The sequence below is a fragment of the Bison bison genome, unplaced genomic scaffold, assembly GCF_000754665.1.
Source record: "Bison bison bison isolate TAMUID 2011002044 unplaced genomic scaffold, Bison_UMD1.0 scf7180017864135, whole genome shotgun sequence".
NCBI classification, from domain to species: Eukaryota; Metazoa; Chordata; class Mammalia; order Artiodactyla; family Bovidae; genus Bison; species Bison bison.
The window spans coordinates 543,411-568,954 of NW_011494707.1; the positions used below are offsets into that span (position 1 = coordinate 543,411).

At 36.9% G+C, this 25,544-nt stretch overlaps 1 protein-coding gene and 2 pseudogenes across 2 annotated transcripts in view; 2 read left to right on the forward strand and 1 right to left on the reverse strand.

Moving 5' to 3' along the window:
• Positions 1–1,113: 1,113 nt before the first annotated feature.
• LOC104988488 lies at positions 1,114–2,816 on the forward strand (annotated as a pseudogene).
• Positions 2,817–3,938: 1,122 nt separating this feature from the next.
• On the forward strand, positions 3,939–4,462 carry LOC104988489 (annotated as a pseudogene). The gene has a single exon (XR_825244.1). The product of XR_825244.1 is annotated as a 40S ribosomal protein S20 pseudogene (transcript).
• Positions 4,463–12,533: 8,071 nt separating this feature from the next.
• Positions 12,534–25,544, reverse strand: part of NMD3 (NMD3 ribosome export adaptor) — a 34,580-nt gene continuing 21,569 nt past the window's right edge. The window contains exons 10-16 of the mRNA XM_010839826.1: positions 25,005–25,122; positions 23,958–24,103; positions 18,031–18,143; positions 17,186–17,258; positions 15,724–15,830; positions 14,366–14,436; positions 12,534–13,926 (exon numbers count right to left, since the gene is read on the reverse strand). Coding sequence (XP_010838128.1) covers positions 13,796–13,926; positions 14,366–14,436; positions 15,724–15,830; positions 17,186–17,258; positions 18,031–18,143; positions 23,958–24,103; positions 25,005–25,122 — 759 coding nt within the window. The 3' untranslated portion in view covers positions 12,534–13,795. The remainder of the gene's footprint in view (positions 13,927–14,365; positions 14,437–15,723; positions 15,831–17,185; positions 17,259–18,030; positions 18,144–23,957; positions 24,104–25,004; positions 25,123–25,544) is intronic.

Here is a 25,544-nt window from a genome sequence, read left to right on the forward strand (position 1 = left end):
AGGCAGAAAGGTGGGGGTAGAGGGGGAGGGATGAACTGGGAGACTGGGACTGACATATACACATTACTATACACAAAACAGGGAACTAAAAGACCTACTGGATAGCACGGGGAACTCCACTCAGTACTCTGTAATGGCCTATACGGGAAAAGAATCTAAAAAAAGTTTATATGTATAATTGATTCGCTTTGCCATATAACTGACAGTAACACAACACTGTAACTATTCTCCAATTTAAAAAAAAAAAAGGCAAAATGCCAAAACAGAACTGTACAATCAGAACACAGATATTTTTAAGATCCTCTCTGAAACACAGAATTCCACATCCCAGGCTATTCATAGTGTCACCATCCCAGGAATCTGTCTCATAACACTCTCCAGAGACTTCTACAGCATTCACTTATGCGGACACTCTAGATTCCAGATGAACATGGATTTATTTCAGCTTCTGTCAAGCAGCCTGCGCTTCAACATTATTTCTGATCTAAATGCATAAACAAAGAACTATCAGACATACTTAATACTTCCTGAATACAGCCCAATGGTTTATCCTTTTTATTAAAGGCTACCTTGTCTGAGTAGGTCATCTGTACTTCTCTGTCCACATAACCACTTACAAATACCATTTGTGCTATTATATAAAGTACCCTGAAGGAAGAAAACAATTTACTGTGTGTTGCACTTATCAGTTTGTGATGCTACTAGGTCACTAATGATGATACTGTAGTTCACTAATTATAATCAGTACTACTCAAATAAAATTTATCAAGCTTAGAATTAGATAGGTTTTAAGTAAAATGAAGTCTTGACCAACATAAATAACTCTCCCTACAAATCCCATTTACTGCCTCTCTAACACCATGTACATTTGCTTGATTTCTTATTTCATGGACAAACTCATAAGTAATTACTTAAAACTATGCCCATTTTTTAAAATACTGACTTCAATCAAATCATACTATTAACTACCTGAAGACTATGCACTGCACTTGCATTGCCTTAAATAAATGCTAATTAGAAAAGTCTAGTTAGAGAGACAAGTACATATAAAAACAGTAACGAGGAGTAGATATCTACATTTTCTGGGGTGGCGACTGCTACGACAGCAGAGAGATGAGGCAGAAGCACAAAGGCGCTCTCAGCCCTGCTCAGCTAATGATGCTGACCATAGGAGATGTTATTAAACAACTAATTGAAGCTCACGAACAGGGAAAAGACATTGATCTAAATAAGGTGAAGACCAGGACAGCTGCCAAATATGGGCTCTTGGCGCAGCCCCGCCTGGTGGACATCATCGCTGCGGTCCTGCCTCAGTATTGGAAGGTCTTGGTCCCCAAGCTCAAGGCGAAACCCATCAGAACTGCCAGTGGGATTGCTGTTGTGGCTGTCATGTGCAAACCCCACAGATGTCCACACATCAGTTTTACAGGAAATATATGTGTGTACTGCCCTGGCGGACCTGATTCAGATTTTGAATATTCCACCCAGTCTTACAATGAATATAAGCCAACCTCCACGTGAACTATCCATACGAGGTATGACCCTTACCTGCAGACTAGAAACCAGATAGAACAGTTAAAACAACTTGGTCACAGGGTGGATAAAGTGGAATTTATCGTGATGGGTGGAACATTTATGGCCCATCCAGAATAATACAGAGATTATTTTATTCGAGATTTACATGATGCCTTATCAGGACATACCTCCAACAATATTTATGAGGCCGTCAAGTATTCTGAGAGAAGCCTCACAAAGTGCATAGGAATTACTATTGAGACCAGACCAGATTACTGCATGAAGCGGCATCTCAGTGACATGTTGACCTACGGCTGCACAAGGCTAGAGATTGGGGTGCAGAGTGTCTATGAGGATGTGGCCAGAGATACCAACCGGGGCCACACTGTGAAGACAGTGTGCGAGTCCTTCCACCTGGCCAAAGATTCTGGCTTCAAAGTGGTGGCTCACATGATGCCTGATCTGCCGAACGTGGGGCTGGAGAGAGACACTGAACAGTTTGCAGAGTTTTTCAAGAACCCAGCTTTCCATCCTGACGGTTTGAAACTCTACCCTACCCTGGTGATTCGTGGGACAAGGCTCTATGAGCTCTGGAAGTCAGGAAGATACAAGAGTTTTTCCCCCAGCGATCTGATCGAATTGGTGGCCCGGATCCTGGCCCTCGTTCCCCCGTGGACTCAAGTGTACCGCATGCAGAGAGATATTCCAATGCCGTTAGTCAGCTCAGGAGTGGAGCACAGAAACTTGAGAGAGCTGGCATCTGCAAGAATGAAAGACCTTGGAATACAGTGTCATGATGTGAGAACCAGAGAGGTTGGAATCCAAGAAATTCATCACAAAGTCTGGCCATACCAGGTTGAATTGGTGAGAAGAGATTATGTTGCAAATGGAGGCTGGGAAACCTTCTTATCGTACAAAGACCCAGATCAGGACATTTTGATTGGCCTCCTGAGATTACAGAAGTGTTCAGAGGAGACATTCCGTTTCAAATTGGTTGGGGGTGTGTCCATAGTCCAAGAGCTGCACGTGTACGGAAGTGTGGTCCCCGTAAGCAGTCGGGATCCCACTAAATTCAGCATCAGGGCTTTGGCATGCTGCTGATGGAGGAAGCAGAATGAATAGCCAGAGAAGAACATGGATCTGGGAAAATAGCTGTTATATCAGGGGTCAGCACCAGGAACTACTACAGAAAGATTGGCTACGGATTGCAAGGTCCATACCTGGTAAAGACGCTAGAATAACACCACACCAGTCCACCTTGAGGCATCTCCTCCCGGGCAGGAAACCAATCCAGGATGTCTTGAAAACTCAGCACAGAGGCTGAGCAAAGCAATTGGATCTCCCTGAGCCCCTGGCAGGAGGCTCCCCCTCGCCCTGGAGCCTGGAAACCTTGCTTACGGCTGGGTCGGGCTTCTGCTGACCAAGCCCATGGGGCCTAGACACTCAGACCCCGCCACACCACCCGCTCCTGCATGTTTTCAAGATGTCACCTGTTTTCGAGGCTTAACTCCTGTATCTAGTTTCTCGGTTTTGCATGAGACTTGCAAGTGACCTAACCGTGACTCAGGCGAAGAGACAAAAATCAAGTTAACCAGCTCATTTGGACACCACGATTCATGAACTAAAGCTGGCTATGTCACTTAAGAAGTATACTTAGGGGTAGGTTATTTATATAGAGTATAGACAAAGAGTCGTGTCGGGATCATGTGAAAGCTGTCAGACGTTGATCTCTGTCCTGTTACTATAATATGTATGCGTTCCAGCACTAGTTTAAAAAATGAGCTTTCATTTTAATGGCAGTCATTGTGGTTCCTGCACTATTGTTTGAAATATCTGTGATGGGGAGAAAACAGGTGAGGGTTCAAGCTTGAAACCAGCCTTTCTCAGTTCACTGGCTGCCATCTACAAAGGGCCATTACAGACATCCATTTATTTCAGGAATTTTATTGCCTGTACTTCCACACACTTGACAACTGCAAAACGCTGTGGGCGGCACTTTCGCCCAGAGAAGCGTATGGCATCCCCGCTGGTCTGTCCTGAGCAGGCAGTCTGCCACACACACGTCTGAGCTTGTGTGTCCCCAAGTCAAGACATGAAGACACAGCCATTCTTCCCTGCATTTTAATTCTTTCAGTTTTAAATGGAGAAAACTAAAAGTTTAACTCTGAGTTAAACTCATATATGAAAGTTAAAAAAAAAAAATACTGGAAACAGGCCCAAATCTAAAAATAGGAGAAAGATTGGCTTTTTCAAAGCGTCATCTTCTAAGACTGCCTCTCTGTGACTTCCAGGTAAGCTATTAAGGAGACTCAGCCTGGAAAGGGTCTGTTCTTGAGCATGGCTTAACCTGCATCCCTGGGATTTGGTGGCATTTTACAAAAAGTTATAGTAAAGGGAGTTGATTCCTCTAAAGGTTTGAAAAATAAAATCTGGAGGAAGACGCGGTCGCGGCTGCAGCGGACTTGTGTGCCGCCCTCTCCTGCTCCTGACTCACCGCTGTTCGCTCTCGCCGAGGAACAAGTCGGTCAGGAAGCCACGCCGCAGCCATGGCCTTTAAAGACACCGGCAAGACTCCCGTGGAGCCAGAGGTGGCTATTCACCGGATTAGGATCACCCTCACCAGCCGCAATGTGAAGTCTCTGGAGAAGGTGTGTGCTGACCTGATCAGAGGCACGAAGGAAAAGAATCTCAAAGTGAAAGGACCAGTTCGGATGCCTACCAAGACTCTGAGAATAACTACGAGGAAAACTCCTTGTGGTGAAGGTTCTAAGACTTGGGATCGATTCCAAATGAGGATCCACAAGCGACTCATTGACCTGCACAGTCCTTCTGAAATTGTCAAGCAGATCACTTCCATCAGTATTGAGCCGGGAGTCAAGGTGGAAGTCACCATTGCTGATGCCTAAATCAACCTTTTTAATAAATCGATAATCAGTTGTTAAAAAAAGAAAAGAAAAATAAAATCTTCCACACATACAAAAAAAAACAGTAAAGATAACTTAGGAGGCATCTAAAAACTAAAGAGAGATGATAACTGCCCTAGAAGTTCAACACACAGATCACCATGGACTGGGCCCAACCTACTTAAGTTTGGAAAATATTAAATGAAAAGAGACAACAGGTCAATCATTAAGAACACTAAGATTTTAAGAGACACTCCTAAAAATTGTACCACACAGCATCATTCTGGAAAAGACTTTTTGTAATGTGTCCTGAGATTCTTATATGCTCTTTGACAGCAATTTCATTCCTAAGAAAATAATGAGCAAAACAAAGATTGTTATAAGGAAAAAAAACGTGGCAACAACCAACTTTCGAGGTAGGATAATTAAATGTTGGCATATCAATCTACCAACTGTCTAATGCTGTGCAACAAGAGCAAACCCTAAGTGCATGTAAGCTTATTGCTCACATGCCAAGTTGGTTGAGGCTGGTTCACCAGTTCTGCTGATCTTAGCTGGGTTTGTTCAATGTATGAGGTTGGCTGGCTTCATATAGGGTAACTGGGGCAACCTGGTCTGTGCCATCTCTTCCTCCGACACTCATCTAGGCGTGTTTTCAGTTACGACAGAGACACGAGCCTCCTGAGCCCTCAACTCAGAACCTCATTCTAATCACCAAACCCAAAGAGTAAAAAGGCACTAACAAAGTTACATCAGGGTCAACAAACTATAGACTACAGGCAAAATTGGACCCACTACCTGTTTTTTTAAATAAAGTTTTATTAGAATATAGACACTCCCTTTCATTTATATATTTCCCATAGATTTTTTACACTGTAACAGCAGTGTAGTAGTAACAGAGACCATACAACCTAAAAATCCTTAAATGTTTATTATTTGGTCTTATTGTGAATTACAAGATAAAGAGAATGGACTCGGGGAATAGTAAAGAATTAGGACTATTTTCGTAATCCGCCAGTGGAATATGTTTTATTACTAAATATGTTTAAAAAATTTTAATGGTTTAGAAAAGGTTTATAAAAGAATGTTAATGTTAAAGAGAAAGGAAGGCACAAAAATATACAGACAGTATGATCTCACCTCTACATAATTATATATAAGTAAATACAAATATCACAACTAATTCATGTATATAATCTTCATATAAATATTTAGAGGCAAGCCATAGACAAAAATATTTTCAAAATACGTATCTGATAAAGGACCTTTATACAAAATACACAAGGAATTTTTAAAACTCAAGAATATAATTAACACTGTTGTATGTTATATACAAAAGAGTGTAAATCCTAAGAATTCTCATCACAAGGAAAATTATTTTTTTCCATGCATTTAATTCTGAATCTGTATGAAATAATGATATTCACTAAACTTATTGTGATAATCATTTCATGATGTATATCATTATACTGCATACCTTAAACATATATAATGCTGCACGTCAATTATATCTCAATAAAACTGGAAAAAAAAATTCAATTTAAAAATGGGCCGCCAAAGACAAATATCATATGATATCCTTTATATGTGGAATCTAAAACAAAAATGATACAAGTGAACTTATATACAAAACAGAAATAGACCCACAGACATAGAAAACAAACTAATGGTTATCAAAGAGGATGGGGGATAAATTAAGTGTTTGGGATTAACATATACACACACTACAGTATCTAAAATAGATAACCAAAAAGGACCTACTGTATAGTACAAGGAAGTATACTCAATATTCTGTAATAACCTACAAGGGAAAAAAATCTGAAAAAAAAAGATACATATGTATATATAACTGAATCACTTCATTGTACACCTGAAACGAACACAACATTGTAAATAAACTATACTTTCATTAAAAGATGGGCCAAAGATCTGAACAGACACCTCATTATATACAGAAGATACACTAGATGGCAAATAAGCAATATGAAAAGACACTAATCATCCTTTTATCAACAGGGAATTGCAAATTACAACCATGAAATGCCACCATACACCTATTCAGTTCAGTTCAGTCGCTCATTCGTGTCCGACTCTGCGACCCCATGAATCACAGCACGCCAGGCCTCCCTGTCCATCACCAACTCCGGAATAACTAAAATCCAAAAAGCAAACAAAACCAAGTGCTGGCAAGGATGCAAAGCAGCAAGAACTCTCATACATTGCTAGTGGGAATGTAGAATGCCACTTTGGAAGACAGTTTGGTAATCTCTTCCAGAGCTAAACACAGTGTTACCATAACAGCCAGCAATCTTGCTCCTAGGTGTTCATCCAATTGACTTGAAAACCTTTATCAACACAAAAACCTGCATACAAAAGTTTATAGCAGATGTATTCATAATAACCAAAAGCTGGTAAACAAGATATTTTGACAGGTGAATGAATCAAGTACGGTACCTCTATACTAAGGAATATTATTCAACAATAAAATACATGCACTAACAAGGCACAAAAGACAAAATAACGTTAAAGACATATTGCTAAGTCAAAGAAGCCAGTATATAAAAGGCTATATATGATTGCAATTACATGACACTCTGGAAAGGCTAAACTATACAGAGAGTAAAATAATTAGTGGCTGCCAAAGGTATCGGGTTCAGGATGAATAGGTGAAGTACAGGGGACTTTTAGAGCAGTAAAACTATTCTGCATCATACTATAATGGTGACTAGAAGACATTATGCATTTATCAAAACCCATAGAACTTTATAGCACAAAATGAACCTTAATCTAAGAAAATTTTTAAAAATCATTTAGGAAGTCAGGGGATTAAATGCAGACTGTGACAAGAGATTCTAACTGTATTACCAATATACAGAAACTTCACTGAAGATGCGTGTGTGCTCAGTCAGCCATGTCCATCTCTTTGCAACCCCATGGACTATGGTCCACCAGGCTCCTCTGTCCATGGGATTCTCCAGGCAAGAACACTGGAGTGGGTTGCCATTTCCTACTCCAGGGGATTGTCCCAACCCAGGGTCTGACCTTGAGTCTCTTGCATCTCCTGTGTTGGCAGGCAGATTCTTTACCACTGGGTGAGCCACCTGGGAAGCCTATACACGTATACCAGAATTACTTAATAATTAGATAAGTGAATGGCAGATGAGAGGACCAGAGTTTTAGGTTTTTGTTTTTGTTTTTTTTTTTACTATTGGAGTGGGAGTTTACAGATAAACCATGGAAGTCAGACGGATCCATGATGTAAAGAATTAAAAGCTGCAGATAATATGAACTCATATTTAGCTTAATACAGATATAAATAAGTATAAACATTAATATATAGATTACTATAAAAGCTTTTTTTCAGTCACTCAAGGCCTGAAAGAAATGACACCCAGTACTTTTGCCTAGAAAATCCCATGGACGGAGGAGCCTGGTAGGCTGCAGTCCATGGGGTCGCTAGAATCAGACACGACTGAGCAACTTCACTTTCACTTTTCACTTTCATGCATTGGAGAAGGAAATGGCAACCCACTCCAGTGTTCTTGCCTGGAGAATCCCAGGGACGGGAAGCCTGGTGGGCTACCGTCTATGGGTCGCACAGAGTCAGACACGACTGAAGCGACTTAGCAGCAGCAGCAACAGCAGCAACAAGCATAACTTGTGCCTAGATACTGGCTTTTAAAACCATTCTCCAATAAATGAAACCAGAATTTCTTGGCAAAATGGCTGATTCTAAAGCAGTAAATATACAAAATGAGTCTGTAGTACCATAATTATGGTGGCAGAGAAGGGGAATGTGAAGGGCGAGGGAGACAAGGAATGGGGAAAGGGGAAGTAGAGAGAGGGGAGGAGGAGAAAGGAGAGGAAAGGGGAAAAAAACACATATACAAACCCAATGGGATTGTGTCAAAGGAAGACCAACCAAAAGAGCTACAAATAGCTGAAGCTAGAACAACTCAAACAGCAAAGTACAGTAGTATTAGCTAATAACCTCAATATAAAGTAAGTACTCATGAGTCCATGTTGCTCTAAATAAATGACTGACCTAGTACAGATGTCCCTGAGAACCTGCAAAGGATTAGTTCCAGGACACCCCAGAGGCTCCAAACTACAAGGATAAAGGGCATAATATTTACACACTGCACACACCATGGTGTACACTTCAAATCATTTCTAGATTTATTTAAAATACTTAATACAATGTAAAGTGAAAGTGTTGGTCGCTCAGTCGTGTCCAACTCTTTGCCACCCCATGAACTATGGCCCACCGGGCTTCTCCTTCCACAGATTTTCCAGGCAAGAACACTGGAGTGGGTTGCCATTTCCTTCTCCAGATCTTCCTGATCCAGGGATCAAACCCAGTCTCAGGCATTACAGGCAGACTCTTTACCATCTGAGCCACCAGTGAAGCACAATACAATGTAAATGCTAAATAAATCACTGTAACTTTTCCCCAAATATTTTTTTACAAAATTTTTTAAAAGTGAAGTATAGTTAGTTGATTTACAATGAAACACTATACTGAAGGGAAAAATAGAATGGTTGTATGGATACAGAATGACCGTAAGTTTATTGTTTACCCTCATTGCTGACTTGGAGCTACACTCGATGCCACTGATCAACAGCACAAGAGTATTGTATTGCATATTTCTAGCCCCAGAAATGGAGAAGGCAATGGCACCCCACTCCAGTATTCTTACCTGGAAAATCCCATGGACGGAGGAGCCTGGTAGGCTGCAGTCCATGGGGTCGCTAGGAGTCGGACACGACTGAGCGACTTCACTTTGACTTTTCACTTTCGTGCACTTAAGGAGGAAATGGCAACCCACTCCAGTGTTCTTGCCTGGAGAATCCCATGGACAGAGGAGCCTGGTGGGCTGCCGTCTATGGGGTCACAGAGTCAGACATGACTGAAGCGACTTAGCAGCAGCAGCCAGCAGCAGGCCCAGAAAAGACCAAAATTTGAAGTACAGTTTCTACTGAATACACATCATTTTCGCACCATCATAAAGTTGAACAATCCTAAACTGAACCACCATAAATCAGTGACCATCTGTACAAGCAGAATTGATACAGAAACACAGTGACTATCAAAACTACTTCTATTAAGTTTGAAATATTACAGATCTTGTTTTACCAGAAGGAATCCTCCAACATGCCTCTTTCCAAGGCAATAAGGCAGCTCTTTCAAAATGTATCAAACTGATTATTCTCCTTAAACTACTTTTAAGTAGAGAGAGATAGTGAGACTGATTTCTTGCTTTCATCAAGGCTCACCACCTTACTGCTCAAGTTAGTTTAACATGTGACAGAATTGATAAACTGAGAATGAACAGCCTACATCTGTGCTTTTTATGACACCATTTCCTGATTCCTTAATTCCTAAGATGACTCAACTGAGGCTGGCCTATTTTTAAGTAAATTGGTCTATTTTTAGGAAAATTTGCCCCTATCATGAAAACAAGCCAAAAGCAGACTGCACAAAGGCCCTGAATAAGGGAAACCCAAAACTTGCTCAAAGAGTTACATTATCAGCCTCCATGAATAAAATTAAATATATAGAGGAGAACATGTGAAAAGGACAAAGGAACCAGACTGATGGCACACCCACTAGCCAACTACAGAACGTGAGCATCAATAGAAAAAATTAACAAAAAGAAAATAAATAATCTGATCTTTAAAAGTAGGCAAAGGTTTTGAACAGCAATTTTATCAGTTGAAGATATACATATATCAAGTAAGCATATGAAAAGATGCTCAACATAATAAGCCATCTTGTGTGTCTATGTGTGCCTGCTCAGTCATATGCAACTCTGTGACTCCATTAGGAAAATGTAAATTTAAAAAAGCCACAAAGCACACCATCTACTATCTATAAAAATGGTTAAAAAAAAAAAATGACATCAAGTGGTAGTGAGGATACACAGTAACTGAGATGCTGACACACTGCTGGTGGCAAAGCATGCGTGAGTGCTCAAGTCCCTTCAGTCGTGTGACCCCAGGACTATAGCCCACCAGGTTCCTCTGTCCACGGGGACTCTCCAGGCAAGAATACTGGAGTGGGCTGCTATTCCCTTTGCCAGAGGATCTTCCCAACCCAGGGATCGAACCCACAGCTCCTGCACCTTCTGCAGTGCAGATGGAACTCTTTACTTCTGAACCACCAGGGAAGCCTGGTTGGAAACTTTCAAAAAGGCACAAATCAACTGGAAAACAGTTAAATACACAATACTATAAAGATCCAATAATCAGATCCCTAGTTATTTATCCCAGTAAAATGAAAACCTATGCAAAAATGTTCACAAGAGCTTTACTCCTAATCATCAAAACCTGGAAATTCAAATGTGTCTCAACAGGGGAATGGATAAACTGTGGTACAACCAATGTTAACAGTATTCAAAATAAAAATAACAAACTCTTGATATATACCACACCTTAGACAAATCTCAACTGCACATGCTATTTGAAAAGAAGCAGACTTAAGTGGCTACATACTGTATGATTTCATATTACATATTTTGGAAAAAGCAAACCCTAAGGTTAAAAAACAGACTGGAAGTTGGCAGGGGTGAAGGATAGGTGAATGGTTTGAAAACAAAGGGGTAGGGTAGCAAAGGGAATTCAGGGGAGCTGGGGAGGATGACAGGATTTTTTTAAATTGTAGTGGCAATTATAAGGATCTCTACATGTTAAAATTCAAATAATGTAAATCAAAGCATATACTTCACCATTTAAAAATTAATGAATTTAAAAAGAAAAATCAAGTTAAAATAACAACTGCAAAGGATCAAGTTTTTTAATCCCTTCAAACAGAAAACCAACTTAAAATAACCCAAGGTCTGAAAACACCTGGACTAATCAACACCATACATTTCCTGAGGCAATGCACTGAGAATTTACCACTACTTCTGGGGTAATCCTGCTAAAAGGGCTTAACATCATTGTGAGGAAATATCAGACCAGGCTAAACTGAGGCCATTCTACAAAAACAACTGGTTTGGACTCCTCAAAAATGCCAATTACACCTTTAAAAAAACTCAGGAACGGGCTCAGATCAAAGAAGTCCAGTAAGAGAACTCCACACAACACAATCTTAGATAAGGAGTTTATTATAGATGGGATAAATGACAAAATTTCAGTGTGGTCCACTGATTACATAACAATATTGTGTCAATGTTAATTCTCTGATTTTGATTATTGCACTGTGATTATGTAAGAAAATTCCTTGCTTTGGAGAGAAAAAAAAAACAAGTATTTAGGGCAGTACTAATAAATGGCTCAGGAAAAAAAAAATATTTTAAAAGACAAAGAAAAAAAATAAGGTTGTGTTTACATTTGGCAAATATGAGTGAAGGGTTTCCAGGAATTCTTTTTACTATTCTGCAACTTTTGTCTGAAATTATGTCAAAATTCAATTATTTTTTAAAATAAACATCCTTCACGCTAAAAATAACAGATCAAGTTATCTAAAGGTAAGAATCACCATGAACACATTTAACAAAATTAAATGTGAGTCATGGAAATGCTCTTAGTACTTACTCCAAAACTGACCAGAGAACAGTGTCCCAGCACAAAGCCTGGAATTCTGGGTTCTACTGTGGCAAGGAACTAGCTTGATGCTGTTAAGCATCTTAACTACTGAAGCAACCCTCTCCCCTGGACTGCTTCCCTGTTCATCAAGGGCCTTTTGCCTATAAAATAGTGGCTTGACGTGGAGATCTGGCTATAAGAAAATAATCATATTGACTTAGAAATTATTCATATTTATAAACTGGGTTATAAATCAGGTTTCTGTGGTTCTGATTAATACCAGCACTTCTCAAATCGTATCAACTCTGGGACATCAACAATAGTATTTTGGGATCCATAAGCCTGGGAACTATCCTCTAAAATGGCAGATTTAGCAAGGCAGTACAACTGTGCACACAATCTTGGCTAACAGCTTTGCTTTTAGCTATATTCCCTCATCTGTCACAGCTTTCTTTTAACCAACAGATTTCATTACTCATAAAGACAACATCAAAACAAGTAACAAAACACTAATTCTATCTAAGAAAACTGCAAGAAACTTAAATATGACACAAACATAATCACTTCAAGGACACAAAAAAGGGCGAGATTGTTTTTATTTTCATGCTTTTTAAAGTCTTGACACAGGAAGAGATAAAGACAGACCACAGGTAAAAATTTTAAATATACAGACAGAAAAGAAATCACTTTAGAAAGAACATAGCTTTATTCATAACTTCAGGATTAAGGAGTCAAATCTTAAATAGGAAAGTGTTTCATTCAGCACTTACTCAATTTCCTTATTTAGTGATATATATATAGAATTTATGAGTTGGCTCTTAGTTCTGGCATGCTCAGTTGTCTTGCTTATAGAAATAGGATCTTAAAACTTCATTTTCAGAACACTTTAAAAACCAAACCAATGCTTTCCCTTCAAGGATATGAAAGGTATTTCCTATTTAAATCTGATTCATGGTTTTATAAAGCAAGAAGAGCACATATTATTTCATCATCCATATGCTGGATTCTAACATTCTTTTTGATGGTGATGTGTTCAATGAAACAAACTTATAAAGACAGAATTCCTTCTCAATTTGTAAACCAAAATTTTAAAAGCAAAACCCTTGTAGAGACAGGAAGACATTTTTATAACATAAGCAGCTACAACACTAAGCTGCTGGCACAGACCAAAACAATTCAGGAATAAATTATTATTTAACCTTTCAATACTCTGTTTGCTATATAATTTGTAAATATTTTACATATATCTTCTTCTGCAACAAAAAATAAGATTATCCCCACCTTAACGGCTTTTGAAGATGTAGATACTATAAATAAAAAAAGGTAACTTTTCTACTGAATGTCCAGTTATAAACTGAACCCCTAATTTTCCTATCCCAAGGATATAAAAATGATCTAAAGTAGATTAAAGTGCCCTACAAGTTGATCCTAAAAATGACTTTTCATATGCTCTTCCACTAAAGCAATCAATATAAAAAGAATGTAAAAGCATGTTTAGTGCTTGAAGGTTTAGATAACCTCCAAGGAATCACAACTTGCAAGCTTTTAAACCCAGGGCTATACAATATATGAAAATACTAATGTCTCATAAAAAAAGCAAGCCAATAAACCTATTTGTAAATGGCCTAAATTTCAGTAATAATTCCATTCTCTGTAATTTTTTATCTAAACCTTCAAAGCCATCAACTTTTCAGTTCTTCAAGTGAGCAACTGAAATAGTTGCATTTATTCAGGTTTAAAACTAAATTTCTCTTCTCTCAACGTGAAGGCATAGACAGAACAGACAGTAAAAGTATTTTGCCCAACATCCTGACCCTACAGATGTGGAAACCATATACAACATGATCTCATGTCATCATCGATTCACCTTCACCACCAGTAGCATCTTGAGAAATGTGAAGGTCTTCAAGCATCTCAGCCAGACTAATTCGAGGTGCTCCTTCATCATCTGTGTCACTTTCCACAGGAATGGTTGAATCTAAGACAAAATATAAAGAGAACTTCAAATAAATACAAACATAGAAATATGTAAATACCTGCCCTCCCCATCATTACTACTATTTAACCATATTATATCTGTAGCACTTATATCACATCCAGAGCAGGCATTTAAATATGCATTGAATGACTGAACTTGCATAAATGTATGAATAACTACCCATTTGTATAGGGGACAGCAAATTGAGGGATCATGCTAGGATGCAAATTATATAAATGTAGCAAAGTAAGCAGTATTTTACTGTTGTGAAAGTTTGGGATTTTTTTTTAGGGGGAAGATGGGTAAATGTTTATAGAGTAGTTTTAGAACATACAATAAAAGTGGTTTATGGAATCGAAGTTTAAGATATCAAGATACTCATAGTGCAGTAATTATTTATTTACAGAAGATACAACTTAAATAATCCTTATTCACCAACCTCTATAAATGTTCACATTTTTTCTAATTGCTTCATCTTCTTCAAGATCTTCAAGGAAATCTTGGTATTGTCTACGGAAGGATAAAGAAACATTCAAGTATCTCTCCTTTACCAAAAAGTATGAAGTTAATGTCTTCTTCATTTTCATTATTACAAGGTGTGTTCCAAGTATTAAAATCTTTAAAAATAATAACTGAAGGTCAAATATGGATCTTAAATAAACACTGACAAGTTTTTGAAAAATATTTTCCTTCAAAATTACCTGATTAATAAGAAACAATACACACTTGAATATAAGTGAAAGTAGCTCAGTCATGTCTGACTCTTTATGACCCAAATCACTATACAGGCCATGAAATTCTCCAGGCCAGAATCCTGGAGTGGGTAGCCATTCTCTTCTGCAGGTGATCTTCCCAACCTAGGGTTCGAACCCAGGTCTCCCACATTGCAGGCAGATTCTTTACCAGCTAACTCAGAAGGGAAGCCCAAGAATACTGGAGTGGATAGCCTGTCCCTTCTCCAGCAGATCTTCCTGACCTAGGAATTGACCAGGGTCTTCTGCATTGCATGCAGAATCTTTACCAACTAAACTATCAGGGAAGCCCCACTTGAATATAAGAGGACATTAAATATAAGACAATGAGAAGACCCCTTCATACTTTACCCTCTCCCTCAAAAAATGTATAGCCAAGTTGAAATACAAACATTTTTAAGACTATAGATGAAACAGTCAAATATGTACTTACAATATCTATTTAATATTATATATTTATACATACGTACTTATTTTAAATTACACTATGAGACTATATTTTATAAATACTGCTGTCTCCCACTCACATTTCAAGACACTTTATTTAAACTTTTCATTTTCGTAGATACCAATATTATTAATGTCATCATTAAGGCCACTCTTCCAATCACACAATAAATTTTTCCAGAACACAGCATCTTCATTTCTCCTTAAATTGAAAATCAGCATATTTGGTATCAAAGAGCTGTTTTCTTTTACACTAAGTCATAAGTACTCATTTGCTCTCTGTGATAGCCACAAGGTTATTATTATACCTTGTGGATTATACTCTGGACCCAAAAGAACTCATTATATTTTCAAATGAATCATCTATAACAACATTGTAATCGTCAGGTCACAAATCAGGAAAAAATAACTAGATCTGTGGTAAAGGTTATTATATCTGCTCATCGTGATCCAAACAACATATTGATAAGTAAACAAAATTAATATTGAGTGCAAGAAGCAACCGTGTGGTAACTATTTCTTGATGATATAAAAACCATAAAGATTTATCAAAAGGATTTCCTTTGAGACAATGTAAAAAGTATAAACAAAGTGCGACCTTTCATCATCTGTATCTGTGTTTTCTCTATCTCTTGCAAGCTCTTTCAGTTTCCAGTTCCTACGACGCTGACGTCTGGTACGGTCATAGCTCTTCTTGATTAATACCTAAAGAAATATTTGCAAAATTACAAAAAATGGGAACTAAGTAACAGGACCTCAAAAGCCAATAAAATTTTTTAAATGAAAGGTTATGGGAATGTCAGAAAGACCGCCAACTGATGATAGTGGTTATACCTCAAAGGAAAGGAGTACAGATCAAGAAGCAGTGTCAGAACTTTCAACACTTTTATTAATGTACTTAATATTTTATGAGAATGCATTTAGCCTTATGTGTATAACTGCTAAATTTACTAACTGAAATTTTCCAGTGACTGAGACTTTTTAATATTAAAAATTTCATGTTTCTGGTGGTTTTTTCCTTCTGTTACATCAAAGTTCAGTTTTCTGCTACCATTCATGTAAGTCATTCTGAAACATTATCAAAGGAAGACAATTTTTCTCCCTCATATTCCTACTAATAAATACTTATAGACTACATATATATATTCACAACTATATGTCCTAGAACAATTTAATAAAGTGGGGATAAAATAATTTCACAAAATCTTGTAAGACCATTTTAATCTCTTTATGACCTCTTTGAAAAATACCGATTTAGACTTACACCTAAACTACATTTCTATTTCCTAATTTATTAATTAATAAAAGCACAATTGGGTGATGAGGAGGGGAGTCCTTCTTATGCCACAACTTGATTTCTGCCCCCAGTTTCTAAAGAGATCAATATTTATTTTAAAACATTAAGTTAAGCAAGCAGGAAATAGCCTTTCACATTTCACATTCACTGTTGCTCCTGATTTTTATAAACTCATGTTAAAAATTAACATTTTTTTTTTCTGGAAGTAACATCCTTTCTCTTAAGACTTAATACTGTGAAGATTATTTTCAACTAATAATTATATTCAAACCTGAATGATGGTGTTAATTTTAAATGCCTTCTTAACAATATATGAGGGACTTTCCTGGCAGTGGTTAAGACTCCACGCTTCCACTGTAGGAAGCACGGGCTCGATCGCCGGTCAGGGAACTAATAAGATCTATATGAGCTGCCACCAAAAAATGAAGAAAAAAGGCATGAAATAAACTGAGCCTAAAAGAATGAACAGAATAAAGGTCATCGTTTTTAGCTGTAAATTTATTTTTGCTCTATGGATACTATCAAGCAATTTGACAGAATGAAAATTTGGTAAGAGAAAACAAAAAACTCAATAAATCTTGGATTTTGAGATTAAGAATAATTATCTTACATAAAGATTTTGTTATTATAATTTAACTGCAATTTCAAAAGAAATATCTAAGTTTATTATTTTCAAAAAATGTGAACTCGTGCATCTTCCCCATAACAATTACATTAATCCCCATCAACACAAGAAAAAGGGGGGAAAAATCTAAAGCCTTACCACATCTGGGACTCTATCTGATTTCATTTTGTTGACATGCTCATCATTTAAGTTACAGTTGACCAAATCAAACCTGAAATGAAAACAATGAAATTAATGAAACACTTACTCTTTCCATGTTGTTTTATAAATAATCACCTAACAGTTCCTCCTAAGATCAAGCATTTAATACGCTTTCCCAATTCAGAAGTTGTGCAGTAAATAGGCTTCTACAGATCATAGTAAAGATAATAATGCATTCTATCTCTAAGTTTCACAAGTCATCCACTATTGCCCACCTTACCATACTCTTGTAAAAGAACAAAACAGATATATCTCAGTCTAATGTAAAGATTCAGTTAGATGGCTCCATTTTTTATAAACAACAAAAACAAAACACCCTTCATTCTCCAGTAAAAAGAACTGAAACCCCAAGAGCAAAAGTACTGTTTAAGGCAAGCTTATTAACTTCTGCATCAGAATGGGCTATCCTATGCCCATAAAGACCCCTTACATATATAGCTGCCATATTTTAACAGTGAAATTTATTTTAACAGCATATGCCTAACAAAAAACCACTTGCTCCCCAAAAAACTATACACATAATCTTATCATACAATTTCAGGGATCAATTACTCAAATCTTATAACAAATCACTCTAAGATAATGGCCAAAATGGAATAATTATAAGCTTCTGTCCAATCAGTAATTTAATTTATTATCAATAACAAAGTGAGCTATATAGCTCCTAAGAATTCTTAAATTCTTTTTAGGATAAACAACTTTATTTTAGATAGCTCTGCTGGCTCCCAGAGAAAATTTGCAATGCTACTGGGCAGTTTAAAATAATATAAAATTATACAAACCCCAACACCAGGTCTCCAGGATTTAGAAGATGTCCCAAATGAGTGCGACAAAAATACTGTTTATCTGTATTCATTTCAGATGTTTTCTGTACCCAGACTTCCCCGAGGGTATGCTTAACAGGGAAGAAAATGAACTCTTCAATAATCTAGGCATAATTTTAAAAGTATCTCATAGAAAAGTTAAATACAATGTTGATTTTGGTTTCTGATTTTCATTTTAAATTAAAAGTGTTTGACTTTCCAGACCTCTGAAACACTGTCAAAATTAACCAATTACTGAACTATGAGTAGAGAAAAACTCATAAGTAATTCATAAAATAAATATTTTTGTTAAGATTTTATTCAAGGCTTCTAAAAACATTAACATTGTCACCAAAGCAGACACATATGTAGAACTTTCGAAAGAAATGTATTCACAGGGAGATCATCCAACAAAGACTGAGCAAAAAGAATAAAGTACATTCATCCATGCGTGTGCTCAGTCACGTACAATTCTTTGCGATCCCATAGACTGTAGCCCGCCAGGCCCCACTGTCCATGGGATCTCCAGGCAAGAATACTGGAGTAGGGTGCCATTTCCTTCTCCAGGGAATTTTCCCAACCCCGCATCTCCTGCATTGGCAGGTAGATTCTTTACCACTGCACATCTGGGAAGCCACCTACTAAAAAAGCAGGGGAATCTTCATTTAAATACAGCAAATATCTTAAGTAACACCTTATGTTTTACACATGAGGTTAAAAACACCAGAGTTCATAGAAAATAATTTAACAATCCCAGCAACACCACTGCCACAACAGCATCCAAATCATCAAATTAATTTTCTGAATGTCTACTATTTTGAGGCATAACTTTTTAAAAAAACTATCACGGAAACATCATCTCAAGTTTGAACTTTTTAAGCAAAAAACCACTAGGGCCCTTTCCAACATGGAATTTTACAAGCAATTGTAAATGACATTTCAAATTTCCTGGCTGAATTAAGTATAGCCATGCCAATACCTTAACAAAAACAAACCCAAGTAAAATGGGATTCAGAGCAAAACACTAAGAATTACAGATAGAATTAAAGAATCTCAAAGAGTTAAAAAGAAGAGATAAAGATAGAGGAAAAAACTGAAGTTAACAGGTCCTGGATTTAGGGGAAAACTGGGGTGGTGGGACGGAGGGGAGCAAATTACCAGGAAAAGACTAAGTTCTAACAATGTATTTTCTGAAAACAAAAAAAACATATCTAGCTTTATATATGTTGGAAAAGAAGTGGTGGTGTTTAAATGATAAGTGTCTGCTCTTAAATACTGCTTTCATAGTAGAAGAAATAGGACTGACATGCTTGAAGAAATATATGATTTCAGATACTGGGGTAAGAACTATACAATGTGATTTTAGAACACCTAAATGTTGTGGTGTTATCCCAAAACATAACAATGCTTTCAAAGACTAGTAAAGAAAGTCATGTCAAAGGATATAAGAATACACCTACAGCTATTAAGAAACTGAGTCAATAATTAATAATCTTTCAAAACAGAAAGCATCAGGCCCTGATGGATTCACTGGTGAATTCTAGCAAACATTTAAGGGAGATATACCATTCCTCTAGAATCTTCTCCAGAAGGCAGAAGCACAGGGAACACTTCCTAACTCATTGACAAGCCCAACATTACCCTAAAATCAATACCAGACAAAGACATTACAAGGAAAGTAAACTACAGACCAATCTCTCATGAACATAGATTTAAAACTCAACAAAATATAAAAGAACTGTACACCATTATCAAGTGGAATTTAACACATGTATGCAAGGCTAGTTCAATATTTGAAAATCAAGTTAATGGAGCCCATCAGTCATTAACAACAAGCCAGAAACAAAAAAAATCACACAATGATATCAATACATAAAAAGCATTTGACAAAATCTAACACTCATTCATGATAAAAACTCTCAGTAAACTAGAAATAGAAGGAAAACTTCCTTCACTTGATAAGGAGTATCTATTTAAAAATTACAACTAACATTATACTTAATGGTCTGAAACTTGGAGCTTTCCCTCTAAGATCAGGTACAAGGCAAGAATGTCCCCTCTCACTACTCATTTGCAATATCCTACTGGAAACCCTAGCTAATACAAAAGATAAGGAAATGAAAGGTATATAGACCAGGAAGGTAAAAATACAATTATCTTTACAGATGACACAGTCATCTACAAAGAAAACTTAAATGGACCAAAAAGCTCCTGAATATATTTAGCAAGGTAACAGGATACAAGGTTATAAATCAAAGTCATCTTCCTGTTTACCAATACAAAAAATGATACTTGAAATGTTAAAACACCATTTACATTAGCACCCAAAACTTAAGTCTAACAAACTATAAGATCTGTATGGGGAAAACTACAAAACTCTCATGAACAAAAAGAAATAAAACACAAAGATGTTACATGTTCATAGACAGGAAAACTCAATACTGCCAAGATTTAAGTTCTGCCCAATTTGACCTATAGATTTATGCAATTCTGATCAAAATCCCACATTAAGCCACATAGGTATAATATACAACATGAAGAAAACAGTCAGTCATACTGTAATACCTTCGTATGGCGACAGATGGTAACTAGACTTACCATGGTGATCATTTCATAATATTATGCAAATATCAAATCACTTGTATATAGAAAATAAACTACTGTACATCAACTACGTTTCAATTTTTCAAAAATCCCAATAAGATTTTTCTGTGGGTATCAACAACTGATTTTAAAGTTTAAATAGATAAGCAAAATATCCTGAATAGTCAACAAGATTTTGAAGGAGAAGAATAAAGTTGTAGCAATGACACTACCTAACTTTAAGACTTACCATACTGCTACAGTAATCAAGGCAGTGTGGTACTGACAAAAGAATAAACAAATAGATCAATGGAACAAAATAGAGTCCAGAAGTGTACCCACATAAATACAGTCAACTGATCTTTGACAAGGGAGCAAAGGCAATACAATGGAGCAAAGACAGTCTTTTCAACAAATAGCGCTTGATCAACCGGATGCATGCATGCAAGTTGCTTTAGTCATGTCTGACTCTTCGCAACCCTATGGACCATAGCCCGCCAGGCTCCTCTCTCCACAGGATTCTCCAGGCAAGAATGCTGGAGTGGGTTGCCATGCCCTCCTCCAGGGAATGCTCCCAACCCAGGGATCAAACCCATGTCTCCTGCAACTCTTGCACTGAAGGAAGATTCTTTACTGCTGAGTCACCAGGAAAGCCCGATCAACTGGATATTGGCATGCAAAAAAAAAAAAACAGTCGATCTAGACACAAACCTTACACCTTCCACAAAAACTAACTCAAAATGGATCATAGACCTAAGTGGAAAACACACAACTATAAAACTCCTAGAAGATAACAAAAGAAAAAAATCTAGCTGACCTTGGGTTTGGCAATGACTTTGTAAGTAAAACAAAGGCAGGATCCATGAAAGAACAGTTGATAAACTGAACTTCATTAAATTAGAAACTTCTGCTCTATGAAAGACAATGTCAAGAGAAGAAGAAGATGAATTATACTTGGAGAAAATATTTCCAGAAAACACATCTAACAAAGGACATCATCCAAAATACATAAATAACTCTTAAAACTCAAAAATAAGAAAAAAACAATCTGATTAAAAAAATGGGCCAAAGACATTAACAGACAACTCACAAAAGAAGACATACAGATAGCAGATAAGCATGAACAAATACTCCTCATCATGCGTTATCAGGGAAATATAAATTGACAATGAGATACTATCATATACCTATTAGGATGGCCCAACTCCTAAACACGGATAAATCCCAAATCCTGACACCAACTGTTGGTGAAGATGGGGAATAACAGGAACTCTCATACACTGCTGCTGCTAAGTCCCTTCAGTCGTGTCCGACTCTTCGCGACCCCATGGACTGCAGCCCACCAGGCTCCTCCGTCCATGGGATTTTCCAGGCAAGAGTACTGGAGTGGGGTGCCATTGCCTTCTCCAATACACTGCTAGTGGGAGTGCAAAATGATACCATCACTTTGGAAGGCACTTCGGTGGTTTCTTACAGAATTAAATATGTTCCTTGGTATTTACCCAAAGAAGCTGAAAACTTATGTCCACACAAAAACATGCAAAGGAATGTTTACAGTAACTTACTCATAACTGCCAAAACTTGGAAGCAACCAATATGTCCTTCAGTAGGTGAATGAGTAAACTGTGGGATATCAAGATAATACTTTGCATTTACAAAAAAAAAAGCTATTAAGCCAAGACATGGAGGAACCTTAGACACACATTACTAAGTGAAAGAAGCCAATATAAAAAGACTACACAAGTCCAATAGGAGAAGACTATATGACAGTCTGGAAAAGGCAAAACTATAAAGATAGTATTTACAAAAAACAAACAAACAAACAAACAGTGATTGCCAGGGGTTAGGAGGGAACACAGCAGGTTCTAAAGGGAATGAAAATATCCTGCATACTATAATGATGGATGCTATAATGATAGATACATGTCATTATATTAATACATTTGTCCAAACTCATAGATAGTACAATACTAAGAGTGAACTGTAATGTCAAATATGTAATCGTTTTGTGTGATTATAACATGTCAACGTGGACATAAACTGTACGTCCATAAATCTATTCATAAATTGTAACAAATGTACCACTCTTTTGGTGGGGGAAAGGCAATGACAATGGAGGAGGCTACCAATGTGTGGAGGCAAAGGGTATACAGGAAATCTTTTATCGCATCTTAATTTTGGTATGAACCTAAAACTGCTCTAAAAAAAATCTTTCTCCAGGCGATCTTGACCCAGGGATTGAACCCTGGTCTCCTGCATTGCAGGTGGATTCTTTATCATCTGAGGTACCAGGGAAGCCCCCCCACCTACCCCCCCCCAAAAAAGTAAAAGTTATTTAAAAAAAAAAAACAACTTTTTTAAAGGACAGAAACTATTCTGAAGAGGCTGCTACTGGCTGCATTTGAGGCAATCTGAGTAGAAGGGAGGGAGGCAGTGAAGGAAGGAAGGAGGAGGGAGAAGGCAGGAACAAAGGGAAAAACTTCAAAAATTTCAACAAAGATATCTGGCTATCAAACAATCAAACATTACTTGCTTCCTGATATATCACAAAAGGTACATATCATCACCTCTGAAATGTTCTGACCAAAAAAAAAATTAACCTAAATTTAAATGAGACTTCAGATCCACTTTTAAAGGAAATATAAGAGATTATGAAGCAAGTTAAATAACATCATGAGGAAATGAGAATATAAATCCACAAAATAAATGGCCTAGTTGCCTTAGAAAGTTGGTATCATAAAAAAAAAAAATTAGAAAAAAAGAGCAGGTACTATTATTAATATTTAAGAGGTACAGTCAGTCCCCAGATAGGTACTGGTGTTAACAAACCATAAAAGACACTTTGGGACAAATGAAGAAATTTGGCAAGCTATGTAGTTGATATGTATGATAATACTTTGATTATGTAGCAAAGGTTTCTAGTTTTTACAGATGCATATTGAAGTATTCAGTATTTAGTGATAATATATATATATTTAATTCAAAATGTTTGACATTTTTTAAAAAGTGAAAGTGGGTTAAACTTCTCATTTGCTCCTTCTGTACAAAAAGTAAAAGAAATACTTTTTCATAATAACATTTTAATATTAAAGAGAAAGAATTAACTTACCAGACAGCGTAAGTCTGATAGTTTTCACCACAATGGCCACATGTTAAAAGCAAATGGCATACAAACACAAAACCCATTTTTAACTGAATGTGGTGTTAGCTTATTTGGAACCACAGTTTGGAATTACTAACAAATTAAAAACAAAAAAAGAGTGAGAGAGGGAGACTAAAACAGTAAGTTAGGATTAGGGGAAGGTGAACAGGATGGAACTTACCTTTTTTGATATCATTCCAGCACCTGCACTGCGTTTTATATCTTGGACTATGCTGCATTCCATAACAATAAACTCCTCCAGTTGTTTGGGATGGCATAAACTATTGAAAGGGTGACTCCAAAAAGTGTTCCCATCAATATCTGCAACTAAGAGCAAACACAGAACATTAAAGAACGAAAGAACTGAAGTATTTCAAAAGCCATCAAATGTGTTAACTAGGAAGAAGTTGATATAGTGAACTGAGAAGCATCAGGTCAACAGAAACCAGAGTGGCAACTTTCACTGCAGGGGACATCATTTATTCCTATACATCAACCCCAAATTTCCCAGAGAGTAAGAGAAATACCAGGTGTCAAAAATATCCTAAGTAGCTACCAACAAGTGCCTTTAAAATAAGATTGGATCCCATCAGCTGTATAGCTGTTTCGTGTGCTGGCATTTTATTTGACACATTATCAGCCATCTCAGGTGTTTAGTTTACGGGAAATAAATTTCTACCTGACACATGTTCATCCCAATACTACAAACAGAATTTTGACTGATGAATTCTAATTGATAAGGATAATAAATGACTTTCTAGAAAATATCAAAATAAATTCAATGTTTTATAAAAGAAAACGTGTATTACAGTAAACATATGAAAAAGATCAAGTAGGAGATGCAACCAAGTACTGAGAGACACCTATCAATATAGGGTCTTCTTTTAAGTCAAATGTTTCAAAATGTAAAACATATGCTCCAGACTAAAATTTAATAATGAACCTAAATAATTAGTCATAAAAAATAAAAGAGGTAAATAAGTCCAGTTCAGTAGAAATTAATGGGATAAGACTAATAAAAACTTTAAAATTAAAATAAATTTTTCTTCAAAAAAAAAAATACAAGAGCAACTTACCAAAAGTGTTAAATTCCAGTGTTTTAAAAACTGTACAGCATTAATTTTAACTAATTTTTTAAAACAGTATTACTGAGAATACTTCATAAAATTAACATAACAAATTATTACTGCTTTTTAAATGGAAGTGTCAAGGCAGTTTCTAAACTTACCTTGTAGGGTATTTGGATCTATGAGGTGGATGACACTCGTCACTCGAATACACACACAAATCTGGTTCATGTTTCCCAGGCTTTGTGCCAGTTTTGGAGACAGACAAACAACATTATCCTAGGAATAAGAACTAACATTTAGTGTGAAGCAAATTTTAAGTAGAAGTCTTGATAAACACCATCAATGTAAACCTGATCGAAGTGCATCTGATCAAACCAAAATGTCATTTTTAATTCTATGTATCAACAGATGGCTTAAGAGAATCAGACTTTGCAGAAACAGAAAATAAGCCATACCTTAAGATGGAGATAACCGTCTTAATAAAATGGCTTTTAGAAGTATTTTAAAGATCCTAGTCACCAAGCTGTTTCTGTTTCAGTTCAGTTCAGTCGCTCAGTCGTGTCCGACTCTTCGCAACCCCATGAATCACAGCACACCAGGCCTCCCTGTCCATCACCAACTCCCGGAGTTCACTCAGACTCATGTCCATCGAGTCAGTGATGCCATCCAGCCATCTCATCCTCTGTCGTCCCCTTCTA